The sequence below is a fragment of the Anguilla rostrata genome, chromosome 17 (assembly GCF_018555375.3).
Source record: "Anguilla rostrata isolate EN2019 chromosome 17, ASM1855537v3, whole genome shotgun sequence".
Taxonomy (NCBI): Eukaryota; Metazoa; Chordata; class Actinopteri; order Anguilliformes; family Anguillidae; genus Anguilla; species Anguilla rostrata.
The window spans coordinates 26,641,935-26,660,582 of NC_057949.1; the positions used below are offsets into that span (position 1 = coordinate 26,641,935).

Sequence of the window (18,648 nt, forward strand, 5' to 3'; positions counted from 1 at the left end):
AAGAAACGGGGGGAGGGGAAGGGGGAGGCGTGTTCGCCAGGAGGGGGAGGGGGAGCGCGGGGGGGGGGGGGGTTTAGCGTGTTCACCGGTGTTATTTCTTTAATTTATTTAACCAGGGAGGCTGACTGTGAACTCAATTACCGTTCGCAGTGAATCAAAGTGAGCGAGGAGTGCAAGGGACTGGGCAGCCAATCAAATGTAAGGGGATGATATTCCGTTCTATTCCAAAGGACTGTGTAGCCAATTAGACGTAGGCAGTGGTATTCTGTTCTATTCTAAAGGACTGTGCAGCCAATCAGCTGCAGGTTGGAGTGCTTAGGTGACCAGATGTAGACAGCCAGAGGGGATTTGGACCAGGAGACTGGAGTTAACACCACTACTCTGCTTAAATTATTTTTTTTTAAACTACTGTGGGATTTTATTATTTTTATTTTTTAAATCCTGTGTTTAATGGTGTATGTTCTCTCATCCGTTTCCTCCAACATGGATTTTAACATTCCATTTCGTTGGCGAGGGGGGAAAAAAAATGTTAGAAAATGGACGAGTTGGGCTTTTTGCTTTATGACACAGAAAGAAGGCGGGCAGGCAGGCATTCAGTTCTGGATGAAACAAGAGCACCGTCTGTTTGTTGTTGCGTGGCGCTAGGCATGACACAAAATGCATGAGTAGCTCTCCTGACAGACGGTCAGCCAACAAACAATCAATGGGCGTATCTGCTTGCACTCAGCATGGTATTCAATGGTGCATTCCAACCAATCTGGTCCTTTGCAGCCAATCTGCCTCACCAAACACAGGTTTCTGTGTAGTTTTGTCTTTTGTCTGTGCTTTTTTTTTTTGCCATGTGCCTGGCAACCATTGCCAGCTCCACCATTCTGCACCCCTTGAAGATTAGGTTTTTTGGAATGTTTATTTTATTTTCTCAAAATTCTAAGTCACTGTTCTAGAACTCCATTGCTTTCAGTTGCCAGTAGTGATTGTTACATCAGCATTAGAACGTTCAGTTAAAAACATTCTAATCGCATATTTGTGACCTCAGGCAGTTTAAAAAAAATATATATATATATACCTGTGTTAAGTGCAGCATGGGAGAAAAATGTGTGTTCAGCATAGCCTCAGTCTGTGCATGAGGTTAGCAGGCACCTTACTAAGATGAGTTATTTGAAGCTGGTAATTACCCAGTTACTCTAATGAGCGCCTATCATTGCGGTCAGCGGACACATGAGAGCCCAACACCATAGAATAGTCACTCAGCAGAACACATACTGGGGCACAATACCATAGAATGGTTGCTGAGCCAAACACATGCTACTGCGCAGTATCATAGAATAGCCACTGGTGCATGTCCACATCAGGGGGATACACAAGGGTATTTTTAAATGTGGAAATATGAAATATGAGAGCAGATCACCCATTTAATAATTCTGACCAGAATCAGCTGAAGAACCTCTGGCATGGCAAATGTGTACAGCTGAGAAAATGACTTGTGTTTATGTGAGCAGCAAAATGAAAAGGAATTTTTTTTTTTTTAAAGAGTAAAACTACAATCACATCTTGTGTTACATTACAGGAGGCCAACAGTGAAGTAGGTATCTTTGCCAAAAAAAATGACATGATTGATGACAATATATCATGCTACATTTGTTGCTGAATGCTTCATGTTATCCAGAGTACATTGTAAAGCACATTTAAGCCCTAAAAATGACAAAATGTATTAAATAATTATAGTTTCCACCAGAGCTTTTTAAAACTATGGGTCGGGGCCCAAAATGGTCATGGGAGTGTATGTGGTGGGCCTGGGTATGAGCCTGTATTCAACTAGGCTAAGCCAGTATGTGTATTGGAGGGGTTAAAAAGCATTTTCATTTAGGCTAATATTAAAAAGTTTTAAGAACCAGTGGTTTAAACGGACAAATCCCATCTTTTAAATTAGCTTGTAGACTCACTCAGGTCACTGAGGTCACTCAGGGTGAACACCCCCCAGTGGCAATGTGCTGCATGTGTTTATCTCTTGGAGTAGTTTCATAGTCAAACTATCAAACTATTTGAGTATGATTTTTTTTTTTTAAAGTATTATTATTTGATTGGTTTGTAAACTTTTGTAAACTTTTTGAGTTTATCTTTATCTTGATTAAAGGTAATCAGAATCAAGGAACACCATAGAAAGCTTACTCCGCTAATATCTCATTCTGCCGTTACCACATCTTACACCTGTCAATCATGCAAAGTGCCCTAGCTCATTTAGCATTTAGCATGAGGACAGGGTGAGGTGCGGCAATGGCAGAATGAGATATTAGCATAAAGAGGGCCTAGGAGTGGTACGAGCGTGAGTGGTATGGCCTGCCTCTTGCCCCAGTGCATGCTGGGATAGGCTCCAGCACCCCCCCCCCCCCCCCGCGATCCTGCCCCGGATAAGCGGGTATAGATAATGGATGGATGGATGGATGGATGGATGGGCGTGGTATGAGCATGATATGGACCAGGTATGGACATGATACGGACGTGTTGGAGATGTGTCAGTCATCTCAGCGGGATGCCCGGGATTAGAGAAGAGAGCAGATGGGTCTGTTTTGGGAGCACACAGGGAGAGGCCATATGAGCGCTGTATTCTGCTGTCCCTGAAGGACACCGACGGCATCGCCTCACCTCCAAACGGGCAGGAGAGTACAGAACCGCGGGACGAAAACGCTTCGTCTTTTTTATTTTTATTTGACTAAAAAAAAAGAAATAAATAAAAATAAAATCGACCGAACATGCAGTCGAGGCTGTGCTCCAATGTAAACAAAAGCCAATGCTGCTGATGCGTTCCCAGCCTTTGAGTGCAGCAGGGGGAAAGGTCTCGCCCCGGCTGAACCGCGGTCAGAACGACCGTTTCACCGAGTTTGGAGAGCGAAGGTCCCTCTATCCCCCAGCCAGGCGATCTAATCGCGGGCTTATCGAAGCTCCAGGAGGTGACGTCACCTTCTGCAGCAGACGCTCGCGTGCCCACTGACGTCAGTGGACTCGCGATCGCATAAGCGCCTAATGCCCCGCCCCCCTCTCCCCCACCCCTTCACCCGCCCCCATCAACAAGCAGGCAATAAATTCTTGGTAAAGAGAAGGGGGGTTGACGTTCAAAAGAAAGAAGGAAAGAAAGAAAGAAAAAAAAAAACAGCTGCCCGTGCTTTTAGTTTACCTAGCTGCGTCCCACCGGTCGCGGAAGTGCGCTGTAATGATTATGGAACGAGGCTAGCAACTTAAAGGTTCTGGGCTCAATTCCCTGCTGGGGTGTTGTTCTAGTAGCACTGAGTAAGGTACTTAACCTTAATTGCTTGTCCAGCAATATATATGGGTAGTGTGCATACATGTGATTGTCTAAGTAGCTCGGGATCAGGGGCAAATTGTTACCCCAGTCCTTTCCCATATTTTCACAAATGCTGTGCACCGATTGGCCACTTTTAACTGTGTAAGTTTTGTGATTGGTTGACACTGACATTGAGGTCAACAGCCCCGGGCATTGAAAACTTGGCTGAGGGCAGTTCCACGGCGCTAGCTAACCGCATATCTTTTTTTATTTTTATTATCTTTTATAAAATTGACAAGCTGGGCTGTACATATCTACTTCTCACCATAATTTGGAATGTCCAATTACCTTCAGCCACATCCGTCATTCATGCACAAACTCCACTGCTAATTCAGCAGAGGGTAGTTGTCCTCCAAAACGCACATTGTCACCAGCTGCTTTCTTTCACATCGCAGACTCACTTAAGCTCACATAGATTGGAGCTGGAGGAAGACCAAGTGTTGTAACAACGGTCACAAGTTATAAAATGCTGCCACGACTGTTTATGACCGGTGTTATGTCAGCACTATGTAGGTTTTTTACGACAAGTATTTTTTTATGACAGAGTATTATCTGTATTTCTGCTATTTAGATTGGGGCCTCCTGGTCACCCAGAGAGAAACAAGCATACTCTCAGTACTCCCAATGACAGACCGTTAAAAAAAAACAGTTTTAGCACACCCACCCAGCGAAGGTGCCTGTGGTATTAACCCTCTCCATGTCTTTCTCCCACAGGCTAAGGACAGCGATGATGATGAAGAGGTCGTCCACGTTGACAGGGACCATTTTATGGATGAGTTCTTTGAACAGGTGAGGGCAGCCTTTAACCAGCGTAAAAAAAAATAGCGAGTTAAAACGACCGTAATTACTAATTTATGCCGCAAATGTTTTTTTTTAAATCATTGATTTAAGGTTCATTTTTAAACATATTTCCTGGTGGCTGTTTTACTTTCCTACCCATTTGGAGCACCCACCCTCGGCTGTAGGCCTATCCTGTTACCACTTCACCCCCCCCCCCACAAATCAGAAACCCCGTCGACAGAAAAAACCCCGCCCCCTTTTGTGTGTGCTGTGGCCAATCGTAAAGCGCCACGTGGGCCTACTGGCCAGTCTGCAGTGGCCCTGGAGGGATTCGGTTCCAGACTGTGGAGCACCATCAGCACATCAAGGACTAATGCTCCACCCTGGGGACTATTGACATTTGTTCTTTATCTGTTTTGAAATTGGGGGAGGGGAGGGAGCCTGTAAGAAAGGCTAGATGCTCTCTGACACAAGTTACGACGTTTAGTACAAATGTCATTTGGTTCTCAAAACCCAATTCGATATATACAGTATATGCAGAGGTGCTTTAGTAGCGATGAGCATGTGACATCACAATTAGTTTGATTCCAGGAAATAACTCCCACTTATTTCAGCTCTCATTGACGAGCTCGGTCAATCAGTCAGTCAATCATTCGTATTGATCTCCAGCTCACTTAAGAGCAGAATGAGGTAATAGCTGGACAGTGTAACACAAGGACAAGCTGCGATGATGGAGGTCAATAATGAACTGTGATGCTTCCCTGGATTTTCCTTTATTAAGTTTATGGGCAAAGTGCACTGCAGTTCATAGACTTAAATATTGCGATATCTGGGAAGAAGCTTGAAAGGTAGTACAATACGTAATCTGCATGCAAATATAGCAACAACTCAGTGGGATAATCTGTAAGGCAATGGATTCCACATCTTGAGACATTTATGCGTTTTAAAACTGTTTTTGAAATTCTACTGTTGCCGGTCTTATAATTCAAAGATATAAATTGTGACAACAGAGAAATTTGCAGGCAAATGTTTATTTTCCTGCGTTTAAATTTTCTATTAAATATTTAAACCAAATTAAATCCGTGATTGTGCTGTGTGACCTACTTCCTCGAGTGCATTTCCCTCTCCTGTAACCCTGCAAAGATTTATTATTGTACAGCCATTTTTTTTCAAGAATGTTAGAAAGAGTTTGGTATGACAGGAAGTGATGTCACTAGCAGATACAAAAGGATCTTATAAAGCCAGAATCTCAGACTCAAGTCCTGGAGGGCCTCTGTGTCCGCTGGTTTTTCATGTGTTCCTGCACTTGAGTGCTTCATTTAAGTCACTGATCATCTAAAGCAGGGGTGCTCACACTTTTTCAGCATGCGAGCTACTTATAAAATGACCAAGTCAAAATGATCTACCCACTACAAAAATGCAAAACATATATTTATTTACAAATATATTGAGGATTCTTTATATGTACAATGTATGTTGATGTTCCTTGCATAACCGCATGAGCCAATATTGCACAACACAACATAATTAACTATGTACATTTTTTTGTCATTACCTGAGTTTACTCTGATGACTTGCACTGAATTGAATCAGCCAGGGATACATAGTCCGGACAGTAGCTGCTGACTGCCAGCCTCAAGCACACTTCCAAATGTTCATCAGTCATGGTGGAACGGTACTTGGACTGACTTTTTTTTTTTTTTTGCTGCACTTGGCGCCGTTGTTTGCGCATGCGCAGTGACCGAAGTGTCAGAAAAATTCAGATGTCATCTAACTGGCTGCCCTATATCAATCAAGTGACGGGATGGATGATAGGCTGACGTCTGATGGAAAAAATATGGTGATTTTCACACTTTCTCGGTTTTATGTGCTATTTGCACAACAGGCATTGAAGAAACACAATGAGCAAAGTATTAAATATGTCCGTTCTGTATTTTTGGAGAAATATGCGTTTTAAATTCATCGTCCTATTTTCAACCGGTTGAGAAAGTTGTCATTTTTCTGCGTCACGAATACAGTAACCACTCCCATTTCCACGCTCCGTAAAGAAATCTGACAGGACACACCGTCCTGCTGTTCAGACAATGCAAATATTTGACTAACGTTAGGTTCACTTAAATTAGAGTGCCTTTAGATTATTTCTGGTTAAAAGAATATCAGATATTCATTTAGCTAGCTAGCTAACGTTAGCTAGCTAGGAGGTTTGCTTTCATAAGGCAATGTTATCGATAACGTTAGCTTGCTAGTTTGCTTTTATGAGGACGTTATAGTTGTGCTTTTATCTTAACTTGGCTAGTTAGATAGCAAAAATTATAATTGGATATAAGTCAACGTCCTTACCTTAGCTATCTATCGATACTTCATATACTACTAAGCTAGCTAGCTTGGGGAAATTCAGTCTCCCAAAGAGAGCGCGTAGCATGGGGGTAGCTATGGTAACGGGGCACGGTCTGTCAATCATAGCTAACTGACAGTTCTCATTACCACGTCCAGACGGTTCGGGTGAATTTTTATAGTGGGAAATTTAGGCTTAGAAAAATACGTTTTAAAGTACATTGAAATGACTGAAGAATAAAAAAATTATGCACATTTGTTTTGTTGTTGCCTAAAGACAACTGGGAAGTGTCACGTTCAACCACCATGGTACTCATGCGATCTACCAATACTACCTTTGCGATCGACTGGTAGATCGCGATCGACGTATTGAGCACCCCTGATCTAAAGAGTCTGCACACCTTGTTTCCAAAGCCTAGATTGGCTGCCGATTAAAATGAGCAGAGATTGAGGCCCTCTAGGTCTGTGGTTTGAAGACCCCTGTTATACTGCATATTTATAGTTACGTGCTACATTATGATCTTTTATGACAAAAAAACTAGATAAATGAAATGGTGCGGGACATTTAAAAAACAGCTGAGTAAGGACAAGCGGTGTCTCTCGTGCTGGCGATCGAGGAGCTCACGGGCTCTCAGCCTGTTGTCGTTTATTTTTGCTCAATCACCAGGCAATTAATTAGCCGAATGCAAATGAATTTGTCAGTGTGACATTCAGTCGGTGGAATAATTAAGTCCAATTAATAGGTCCGCGTAGCTCGCGAAGCGTAACCTTAAATGTCCCCCTTTAAGCAGTAGAGTGACAGGGGTATGAACCTCAGGGTGACTCACCCTCAAGCTGAGTCAGCCCCAGCGTGAGTCAGCCCCAGTGGGGCACTCTTGCTGCTGGCCGAGGCCCCGCCTCCAGATCATTATCATTGGTCCAGAGAAGTCGTAAGAGGTCGTGAAAAGGGTGAGTTCCGTCAAACGATTTAAACCCATTCACCTACAGTTTCACTTGTTCTTGGCAGCCATTTTGATTTGTAAATTTTCTTTTTTGTATTGCCTATGTTACCCTACGTTACCATGAAAGAAATTATGCAAAATTGTTTAGTGTCAATAAGACAGTAGGCTCCTCAGTAAAAGTTAGGAGGCCCAGTAAAAAAACAAATCTGTCTATATATCATACAAAAATGTCATTTTTAAAATTATATATGAATAGTATGTTTCGTGTTAATAAAGTTATCAAGAACCTCAATGGACAGTGTTCTACAATGGTAAAATAGTGTTTGGAAGGTCAAAAACTAAGCTTCCGTCAATTACAAAGTGTTATTAAGCACCTTTCTTAAGTTTTAGAAAAGTCACTTTGGTGTCAGGCTTTATCTTGTTTAAAAATACTAAAGATTTGCCCTGTCAGAAAAGGATTCATGATTAAAATGGTGTAAATGGTAAATGGTAAATGGACTGCATTTATATAGCGCTTTTATCCAAAGCGCTTTACAATTGATGCCTCTCATTCGCCAGAGCATTTAGGGGTTAGGTGTCTTGCTCAAGGACACTTCGACATGCCCAGGGCGGGGTTTGAACCGGCAACCCTCCGACTGCCAGACAATCGGTCTTACCTCCTGAGCTATGTCGCCCCATACCTACATACCATGGTCTACATAGTCACAGGTGATAAATTGTCATTCAATCGCTAACTTGGATTTTAAAGGACCACATTACCCAGCATGCAGCTTTGTCCGGAGCAGTAGAGAGATTTTGCCTGTGCAATATACTACAGAGTGTTTTGGCAGGGGTTTAGCTACCACTGAGTACCCCACTGATTTTGACAACTTTTTCTAGAAGCCGCTCAGCTTTGACCTTGGCACTGTTGCGTTGAAAACACACAACCCCCCAACAATCATTTGTTAAAGCACGTCTGGCAAATTGCAGCCAGCAAGTAGAGATTGTTTCAGGGTACAGGACAAGACAGCGGGAAGATTAACTACTACGGGATCATTTTCTTATCAATCAAGACAAGAACATTTTTGCCATCAGACATAAATCACTAGCGAAACATGACTATGGAACCCAGATATATAAAACTATATAAGAGTAATCTGCTCTGAATCTGCTCTGAGATTAGCTTTTTAGACAGTAAATCTGTTACGCTTATTAGTAATAAGCCTGTCTGGATGAATGAAAAAATAAAATATTACAGTGATCATATGACAGCATGCAAAAAAGAGTGCATTCATATTAACTCAAACAATCATTAAGATATGCATCTGCTCCACTACAGAAGGTGAGTATCTCTAACTTTATTTTTTTTTTTTAATCTCAAAAAAAAATTATTTTTATACTTTCCTGTTCTTTTTTTAACCACCATTCATTTGGGAAATCAGACTAATTCAAGGGGGAAATGCTGGCTGGATAATTTGCTGAAATGATAGGTAAAGGAAGAACACTCACTTTGATTGGTCGCTAGTTCGCCTATCCCCTTCAACTATATTGGATGGCTGCATCATGCTTGTGGCCCATTCACACATTATTGGGTGCATCGGTTTCAGCACAATAGCATTGTGTTGAGAGAGGTCATGTAGCAAGGAAGTAGCCATTGGGCAGGTCGTGTCTGCGCACTATGATGTGAAAATACACAAAATGCACAGTTACTAGCTCCAACAGGGCTGACGGACTGAATGGAAGCTTTGGCTGCACTTCTGTGCCTGAGAATTTATGTGTATGTGTACAATAATGATTTTTCAAATGTTCACGCTTGGTTTAATAATGGTAATTTGGTACGAACTAAAATATATTTCATGAACTGTTCACATTTTATTTGTTGAAATACTTGAATGCAGGTCATTTCCACGTAGTGGATTTCAATGTATTTAAATAATTAAAATTGATTTAATTTAAATTTATTTCCCAAAGGTGCCAGGTGGTAAGTCCATCTAGTCCAGCGCTAGCCTTGCACAGTCCAGAATGAATAATTTGTCACAGAGCAGGGTAAGCCTTGTCAGCTTGCCTCGTAGCTCACTAGCGACTCCTCTGGTCGATCAGGGGATTGCGGTTTGCCTTTGCCACACCCCCTTAGCGCTAATCGCACAGCTCAGGCGTTTTACTGCACGGTGAGGAGAATCGCCAGGCTGACCCAATGAGAGGCATTAACAGCTGCTTGGGGCCCCGTGACCACTAGGGGGCCCCCTAATTATTCTAAGACATATATATATTATTCACAATACTGGGTTGGGGGGGCCTGCTTCCCCCTCAAAGGTGAGGGTGGGCACTGGCTGCATACGTTTCGGAGGGTCCGAGTGTGTGCTCTCCTGAATCCGTGGAGGATCTAGGACAGGGGTGTCCAGCCTTATCCGAAAAAATGGCCGGTCTTGGTGCAGGTTTTTGTTTTAGCCCAGCACTAAGACACTTTTTGGATAAGACTGGACCCCCCCCCTGATCTGGGACAATGGCACCGGCGCACAAATGTAGTTGAGCATTCCACAGTGGGACAATAAGTCACGGGATAGAAAGATGTTTAAAAAGAGACAGCAGTATGACACTTTCTGCTTCACTGATGTTTGTTTCCATCGTAATAACCACAAATATTAAACTTATGCTAATTCATTTTTTTTTTGCCTAATTAATTCCTCCAAAAATCGGGAGTCAAACACTGACACATCTTATATATGATGAATATTGTAAAAAGTGGCAAATTCAATTTGTGCTGCAGTGATGGATGCGTTTGCTTCACTAATCCTTTAGTTGACAACGTATGTAATTGTTTTGTGTTTAAAAAATGACAAACGTTTGAACAGACAAGGAAGATGATAGACTAGTGAGTCTGATTGGGGGAATTGCTATGAAACTACATAATGCAATAAAGCCAAACAGAAACACAAAGGCCAGTGTTCAGCGAGAGATTGAACAACATCTTGGAATTAGTGCTAAATACATTAGGCTGTACATTAGCCTCTTCAAAAAAAAGAAATCCATACAACTAGTAGCTCCTTCGGTCAGAATGTTCTCGAGTGAGTTAGTTAACCTTGATATCACAAACTCACCTGTGCGTAGCTTTTCCGAATCCAGTCCCCAGGTAACAGCAGACTGGTTCCAGTCTGGGGGGGGGGGGGGGTTGAGAACGCGACGGGCGCCTCCTCTGTTCGACGGCCGATCGCGGCGTCCGGGAGACGGGTCTCTGAGGCGGGTTGTGTCTGTGCGTGTGCCCGTCAGGTGGAGGAGATCCGAGGCTGTATAGAGAAGCTGTCGGAGGATGTGGAGCAGGTGAAGAAGCAGCACAGCGCCATCCTGGCGGCGCCGAACCCTGACGAGAGTAAGTCCCCGGCGGGCCCCCGCACGCTCGTCAGCGCCACACGCTGTCTGACACAGCACCTGCAGCTCTCGTCGAGTGTCTGTGATGCAACACATATTCCACTGTCAGGGATTCTGTGATGTAACACATACCACTGTCAGGGATTCTGTGATGTGACTGATCCTGCTGTCAGAGACTGTGATGTAACACATGCTACTGTCAGACATTCTATGATGCAACACAATGCTGTCAGAGATTTTATGATGTAGCCCATACCACTGTCAGAGTCTGTGATGTAACAAATACCACTATCAGAGATTCTGTGATGTAACACATACCAGTATCAGAGATTCAGTGATGTAACACATACCATTGTCAGAGATTCTGTGATGTAACACAAACTGTTGTCAGACATTCTGTGATGTAACACTTACTGCTGTCTGAGATTCTGCAATGTTACTGCTTCATTATCAGACTATCATCTGCAATCAGGTTATGGGGTGCTTTTCAAGGAGATCTCCTGATAAGAAAAACCAAAGGCAGATTAATCATTTTATTGAATGTAAAAGTTATTTATGATCTATAATTGGAAGTCAGGCTTATTCAGGATTTCTCATTATACAAAACCCTATTCTATTTCATATGATACAGTAAGTAAATAAATACCTGACCGCATCCCAGTTCAGTGCACAAATATATGACTCAACAAATACTGCATAATTTCTCCTGTGTTCTCACTGTGCTCCAACAAAAGAGAGAACTGAACTGATACCCTGAACATCATCTCCAGCTATTTCCAGCCTAGTAGCATTAGGTGTTTTTTGTGCGAGGTGGATCCGAAAGCAGGGACACGCGTGTACGTCTGTCCTCCTGATCGCATGCTTCACACGTGTCGTCATGGCGATTGCAGTTTTTCCCCGGCTGATGAGTGATTTAGTCTGCACAAATGTGATCAGATTTGGTGGTCTTTTGGTGGTTTTTTTTTTTTTTTTGCATGAATTTGATCTGATTCGATTATGTGAATTTGTTTTGCTGTAATTTGATGTGATTTGATGGTGTGATTTTGTTCTTGCATGAATCTGATCTGATCTGATGGTGTTCATTCTTTTTGCATGACTTTCACCTGATCTGATGTTGTGATTATTATAATTCATTTTTTATTTTTTTGCATGAATCTTTGTGGATTTTTTTTCCCTTTCTTTCTTTTTTTTTTTGCATGCTTCCTGAATGACTGACTCCTGAAGACTAGTTATTGGACTGTGCGTTTCAGCGTGAGCTAACTACCCGGTTACTGGTTAACAGCCTCCAGGGGTCATCTGGTAAAATCATCATTATGTTTCACTATATTCATGTTTGTGCATGCATCTCATCCTGTAGTGTGCTGAATACACAATACTTTTCCTCTCCAGGTCTCGTTTTACTTTCAAAGTATGCAAGATAAAAATATTTGCTTGACCAAATCTCTACACCCCAGCTGCAGGATGTAGATTAAATTTTGACAAACATCAGTCTTAAGCATTCAACATTAGTCCAAAAAATGCTGATATGCCGTCTCCTTATCTATAAAATTCTAAGTGTCCTTCCTCTTCCGTTGTGAATCTGTGTCCTCCTGTTTTATGCGGGGTTTTGAACCCAAGGAGCAAACAGGCTCGTAAAAGCACACTAATGCACCCGTTTAATTGCGAATTACCATAAGAGGTGTGCGATAATGTGCAAAAGAGCATGCCGTATTTTAAGATGTGTACTAAACCAACGCACTTACGACTGCGTGTTTTTCATATTAAGTCCACCTGGACTGGTTCATACTAATGAGAGCGGGAGGCGTTATATTTTTACACGTAAAAAAAAGGGAACAAGATCAGGATTTTTCTTTACTTTAAAAAAAAAAAAAAAAAAATTTTAAACAAGTGCTCCCTTGCCACTTAATTAAAATTAAAATGGAGCCCCCGCCCACCCTCTTTTTGATACAGAAAGCTCTAGAAAATTCTGGCGCTCAGTCTTACAGTACCTGTACACGGTATTATGTCACACGTTACTCAGAGCAGCTGATTCATGGCTAATCCACAGCTACGGCTGCAGCACATAAAAAAAAAAATCAGCGGAGCTAGCAGGGGGAATGGCACCAGGGGCGGAAGGAGGGATGGTGTGAAAGGTGGAAAAGCGCTAGAAAGTGTGTAGGAGGGAGAGAAAGGAGAGGAGAGCCGCTTGCAGAAGCAGCTCAGCACTGCAGTTGCAATAAATTTGATCGGCACTGCAACGCAGTCTGACACGGGAATAGAACAAGCCTCGATCGGGGCCTCAATAGATACACGTATCGGTGCGTACACACACCTACACGTACCCCTACACACTCATACGTATAGGCGTAGCCGTGCGTGCATTATACCTACCACACACACACCACCTTACATCAGCATACATGTCCAACGCTAACACTCATTTACGCACTCTCACTCTGTTGCTCTGCATAAGTCGAATAAGATATCATACAAGTATCTTTAGGCATCTTAAAACAGTAGTATTGTCATTATCATACTCTAACCTTGTATCCTCTCCCTTCGATTTCTCTTGCTTTTTCTCTCTCTCTCTTTCTCTGTCTCCCTCTCTCCCTCCCTCCCCCTCCCTCTCTCTCTGTCTCCCTCCCCCTCTTCCTCTCTCCCCCCCTCCCTCCCCCTCTCCCTCTCTCCCTCTCTCCCCCCCTCTCTCTTTCTCTCTCTCTCTCTCTCTCTCTTTCAGAGACTAAGCAGGAGTTGGAGGATCTTACTGCTGACATCAAGAAGACGGCCAATAAAGTGCGCTCAAAATTAAAAGGTAAAAAACAAAGATTCCGTATTAGCAGGGAGATGTCGCATCAACAAACGTGTAAATGCAGAGACAGGTGTGCTATGTAGTCCAGATGCTATCAGCAGGTAGGACATTTCACTTCCTCGGACACTGAGCCGAGAAGGCACGGTCGCCTTTCGTTTCATTCAAGTGTCTTGAACAGTGACAAAGGGCCTTACTGTTGATCTGAGAACTCATTCAGGTTTCTACGTCTATTATGGCTTCATAATGTAACCAGAGGTTTAACCATGCATTGCTTAAGTCCAAAAACTATATATTGTAGAAGCCGTCAGGAGTCAGTGCAGTGTGAAATGGCTGAGGTCGGAACAATAAATCTCCATTTTTATTTCTGGTTAGAAGTCTAGCAGCTGAGTATCAGTCAGAGCATTAAAACACGGAAGTTACATTGAAATACACGCATTGTAGTGACTTATGAAGGTATGGATGAATCTATCTGTTTCTTTTCAGGAAGATCTAGATAGGATTCTTTATCAAATCCTACAAGTTGCATCAAAAATGACACTGGGCTTCATTCGTTATGGTTTTTGCTCCTTGACTTGTCCCTGTATGAGCTGCAAACATCCTTCATTTCCATGTGGACACTTTGGTACACTTTGAAAAAAATTATTTTTTAAAGTTAAGGCGGATGCTCGTTTACATATAGAATTAGAAGGGGCCCAAGAATAGACCCTAGAGGGCCTCCTCGGGCAATGAGTGCAAAAGGCGCTGCGCCATCTCCAGCTGCCATCAGAAAAATTCCCATTAAAGAGGTACGAAAGTAAATCAGCTTAAAGAAAGACTGGCCCGGTTTTTTTTTTTTTTATGGTGCGAGTGACTGGAAAAGAATGACCGACTGTGCCGAAAACCGCCCTGAGGTCTGCGGGAGGTCTGCGGGAGGTCTGCGGGAGGTCTGCATGAGGTCTGCGGGTGGTCTGCGGGAGGTCTGCGGGAGGTCTGCGGGAGGTCTGCGGGAGGTCTGCAGGAGATCTGCGGGAGGTCTGCGGGAGGTCTGCGGGAGGTCTGCAGGAGGTCTGCAGCTGGTCTGTGGGAGGTCTGCAGGAGGTCTGCGGGAGGTCTGCGGGAGGTCTGCGGGAGGTCTGCGGGCGGTCTGCAGCAGGTCTGCGGGAGGTCTGCGGGAGGTCTGCGGGAGGTCTGCGGGAGGTCTGCAGGAGGTCTGCAGGAGGTCTGCAGCTGGTCTGCGGGAGGTCTGCAGGAGGTCTGCAGCTGGTCTGCGGGAGGTCTGCAGCTGGTCTGCGGGAGGTCTGCAGCAGGTCTGCGGGAGGTCTGCGGGAGGTCTGCAGGAGGTCTGCAGCTGGTCTGCGGGAGGTCTGCAGGAGGTCTGCGGGAGGTCTGCGGGAGGTCTGCGGGAGGTCTGCAGGAGGTCTGCGGGAGGTCTGTGGGAGGTCTGCAGCAGACCAATAACCAAAGTCAGCATCCATCAGCGGGCCATTTTCCACCGTGACGAGGGGAGCTCCAGCACTGTGGTTAGAACAGGAGCCAGACAGGATTTCCTATTTCTCCCCTCCCAAAAACAAACAAACAAAAAAATGCATAAAATAAATGAAAATCTTCTCTGGAATGGTAATCAGCAAGGGTAGAGCTTGGACATCTGTCTACAATTATTGAAATGGCATCTTATCATGATAGTCTCTTCAGCGTGGACTGGACTGCAGAAGATTCAAAATATGTTGGAACTGTCCCAGTGGCTAGATGACTATTAATAATCATGATGATCTCACCGCACACAGTTACTGTACAGGCACTCCTTTCAGGAGTTTTGGCTGCAATAACACCAGTGAAAGTATTCCTATGAAACACAGTAAACTCGGCAAAGCTGTGTGTTATTACTTTCACACAGTGCATCTTTGACAGCTCCGTGCAATCCGGTTTTGTGACATTATCGATTTTAACGATGATTTAAAAAATTTACAACTTTGGGTGTTGAGATTTTGCGACGGACAGCAGATCAATGCAGTCAGTGACTCACTGCCATTAGCAGATATCAGTGTGGAAATGCAGCAGACCCTTAGATCCCTAACTTTCACCGTGGCTGTGCCGCAGTGGTCTGTTTTTAATTTAGAGACCTTTCCGTTTACATTCTGCTGTTCTGCAGTCCTTCTACGTGACAGATACTCTCCTGCATCCAGGGGGAGACCCGTTGTCCCAGTGCGGTGTCGGGGACGCTAACGTTAGCGTAATTAATTTTTTGGCGTAGCTGCAGTGGAGCTGCAATGGGTGTTGGGGAATGCAGTTACAGTTAAGGGTCATACTTACTTCCTCATTTTCCTCGAAATCACAACTGCTGGGCCCACTGCAGCTGGAGAGTGTCCTTTTAAAGTGTGAGATCACAAATATGTGATTAGAATGCTGCTCTTAACTGAAGATTCTAATGCTGATGTAACAGTCACTGCTGGTAACCGAAAGCAATGGAGTTCTAGAACACCTGACTTAGAGCTTTGTGAAATCATTCCAAGAAACCTACTCTTCAAAGGGAGAGGAGGGGGAGGGGGGGAATGACAACAGTTCTGGAAATTGTGAAATGTCTGCTCTAAATGTGCCGTAAGGAAAATGAAAATATGTTGTCAAAAAAATTTTTTTTTAATTAAAATAATTTAGGCATATCCTGCTTGTAGGCTGAAGAAAAAGAAACCCAAAACAACCCCCTGCCCCCCCTGGTGTTCAGAGAGTTTGTTACATCACCATATCCCTTAATGTGCTCAGAATAGCGCATTTCTCAACAATTAATTACACCATGTTGGAGGTCCTTAAGGAACTTTGGTAATTTGACTCATATTGTCTAGATACCAATAGTTTAAAAATGAATATGTTTAAAAATTTACTTACAATAAATATGATTCAGGGAGGCTTTTGTTGTTGCAGCAAATTGCTCTGGATAAGAGTGTCTGCTAAGTGCTAGTAATATAATATAATATGGGACCGTGCCTACAAAACTGAGTATAACTGAAATGTTATAGTTCATGGCTGTGAAATTTCAGCCGTTCAGGAATGTTTTAGTAGAAAACGCTGAAATTCTGAAGGTAAATCGCCAAGCGAGCCTTCTTGATTTGAAGTGGAATGATGTGTTTTGAAAAGTCAAAACAGTAAAGCGGCAGTGCATGCCAACGAACGTACAGTAACTGGAGCTTGGCCCCGTTTCACGGAGCAGGATTACCGAGTTAGCTGGATAACTGCACGAAGCAGGATTACCGAGTTAGCTGGATGAAACCCCGGAACCATCCCAAATCTGGAACATGGACTGAAGTAAACAGAGCCGTTTCAGGGTTTCACCTTGTGCAGTTATCCAGCTAACTCAGTAATCCTGCTTTGTGCAGTTATCCAGCTAACTCAGTAATCCTGCTTCGTGAAATTATCCAGCTAACTCAGTAATCCTGCTTCGTGAAATTATCCAGCTAACTCAGTAATCCTGCTTTGTGCAGTTATCCAGCTAACTCAGTAATCCTGCTTCGTGAAATTATCCAGCTAACTCAGTAATCCTGATTCGTGAAATTTTCCAGCTAACTCAGTAATCCTGCTTTGTGAAATTATCCAGCTAACTCAGTAATCCTGCTTTGTGCAGGTACCCAGCTAACTCAGTAATCCTGCTTCGTGAAATTATCCAGCTAACTCAGTAATCCTGCTTTGTGCAGCTATCCAGCTAACCAAGTAATCCTGCTTCATGCAGTTATCCAGTTAACTCAGTAATCCTGCTTCAGAAATTATCCAGCTAACTTGGCTGATTTTAAGGTGAAACTGGTGATCTCCTGTTCCTCCTGTTCCTCCTTTTCAGGACCAGGGTTACAAAGTCAGGAAGAACGGTGCAAAAAAACGGTGCAAACCTTGCAATTTGTGAAAGCGAAAAGGCAAACAGCTATGGCTACATCTGAAAAGTGCGACCCCTTATTAGTACAGGCTTTTTTTGAGCTTTTGGGAATCCGTGGCCAAGCCCGCCTTAGCGTTTCTCTCCTGCTTCTCCCGCAGCAATTGAGCAGAGCATCGAACAGGAGGAGGGGCTGAACAGATCGTCAGCAGACTTGAGGATCCGTAAGACACAGGTGCGGCTTTCTAACCTCACAGAGTTTCAAATTAGGGCAGCGGCAACCAACCCTGTTCCTGGAGATCTACCGTTCTGTAGTAGGTTCTCATTTCAATTCTAATCTGACACACCTGATTCTACTAATCAGCAAGCTCTACAAGATCTCTCTAGCTGTCGAGTGAGGTGTGCTTTGTTAGGGTTAGGGTTAGGGTGAAAACCTACAAGGTGGACTTTGAACACACGCCTGTCCCTTCTGACCCGTCCCGTCTCTCCACAGCACTCCACGCTGTCGCGCAAGTTCGTGGAGGTGATGACCGAGTACAACACCACGCAGTCCAAGTACAGAGACCGCTGCAAGGATCGCATCCAGAGGCAGCTGGAGATCAGTGAGTACGCGGCCGACCGGAATCGAGCGCCGATCTAGGCCGTCGCTCGAGACAGCGCGCTTGCCCATCAATCGAGCGTAAAAGTGGAGTCCGCTGGACGAGAAAGTTGTTAAGCTGGCTAAATGTAGTGTACGTTTAAAAAAAAAAAATTTGTTGATTGGTCCTGTCTGCTGGTATGCCCAACGTGCACAAAAATACAAGGTGGAGAATTGATAGAGATGATGTTGTGCATTCTTCTATATTTATTCGGCAATAAAAAAAAAATATATATATGTAACTACAGAGGTCATGGATTTTAGGCATCAAGATTTTCAGTATAGCACTCATCGTGACCATAACAGCAAGCAGTTACTCTGGGGTGCCTGCTTGGAGACCTCAGTAAGCGGGGTTTGGACGGATATGCTGTCGCCGTGTTTCCGGAATTCTAAACGAGGTTTATCGACAGCGACGAGTAGCGGTTGTGAATCTAGCTTCCCAGTACCGGACTGTGTGAGCCTGCACTTTGGGCTGTGCCGGAGAGGTTTTTTTAAAGTGAGTAAATTCGAGTGGGCACATTACACAAGTGTAAAGTGGGCAGGTTGGCCATTTAGAGGACGGGCGAAGCATCGGGTTTTAGCTGGCGAAATCGAGGCCGGGCTGTTCCGCCCACTGCCTGTTGCCGCTTCTTTGGATGGCTTCCCGCCAGT

The 18,648-nt window shown here is 43.8% G+C and overlaps 1 protein-coding gene across 1 annotated transcript in view; it reads left to right on the top strand.

The window, feature by feature from the left end:
* Positions 1 to 18,648, top strand: part of LOC135244175 (syntaxin-1B) — a 63,963-nt gene that overhangs the window by 32,194 nt on the left and 13,121 nt on the right. Inside the window, exons 2-6 of the mRNA XM_064316421.1 lie at positions 4,055 to 4,129; positions 10,642 to 10,741; positions 13,457 to 13,531; positions 17,522 to 17,595; positions 17,854 to 17,962. Coding sequence (XP_064172491.1) covers positions 4,055 to 4,129; positions 10,642 to 10,741; positions 13,457 to 13,531; positions 17,522 to 17,595; positions 17,854 to 17,962 — 433 coding nt within the window. The remainder of the gene's footprint in view (positions 1 to 4,054; positions 4,130 to 10,641; positions 10,742 to 13,456; positions 13,532 to 17,521; positions 17,596 to 17,853; positions 17,963 to 18,648) is intronic.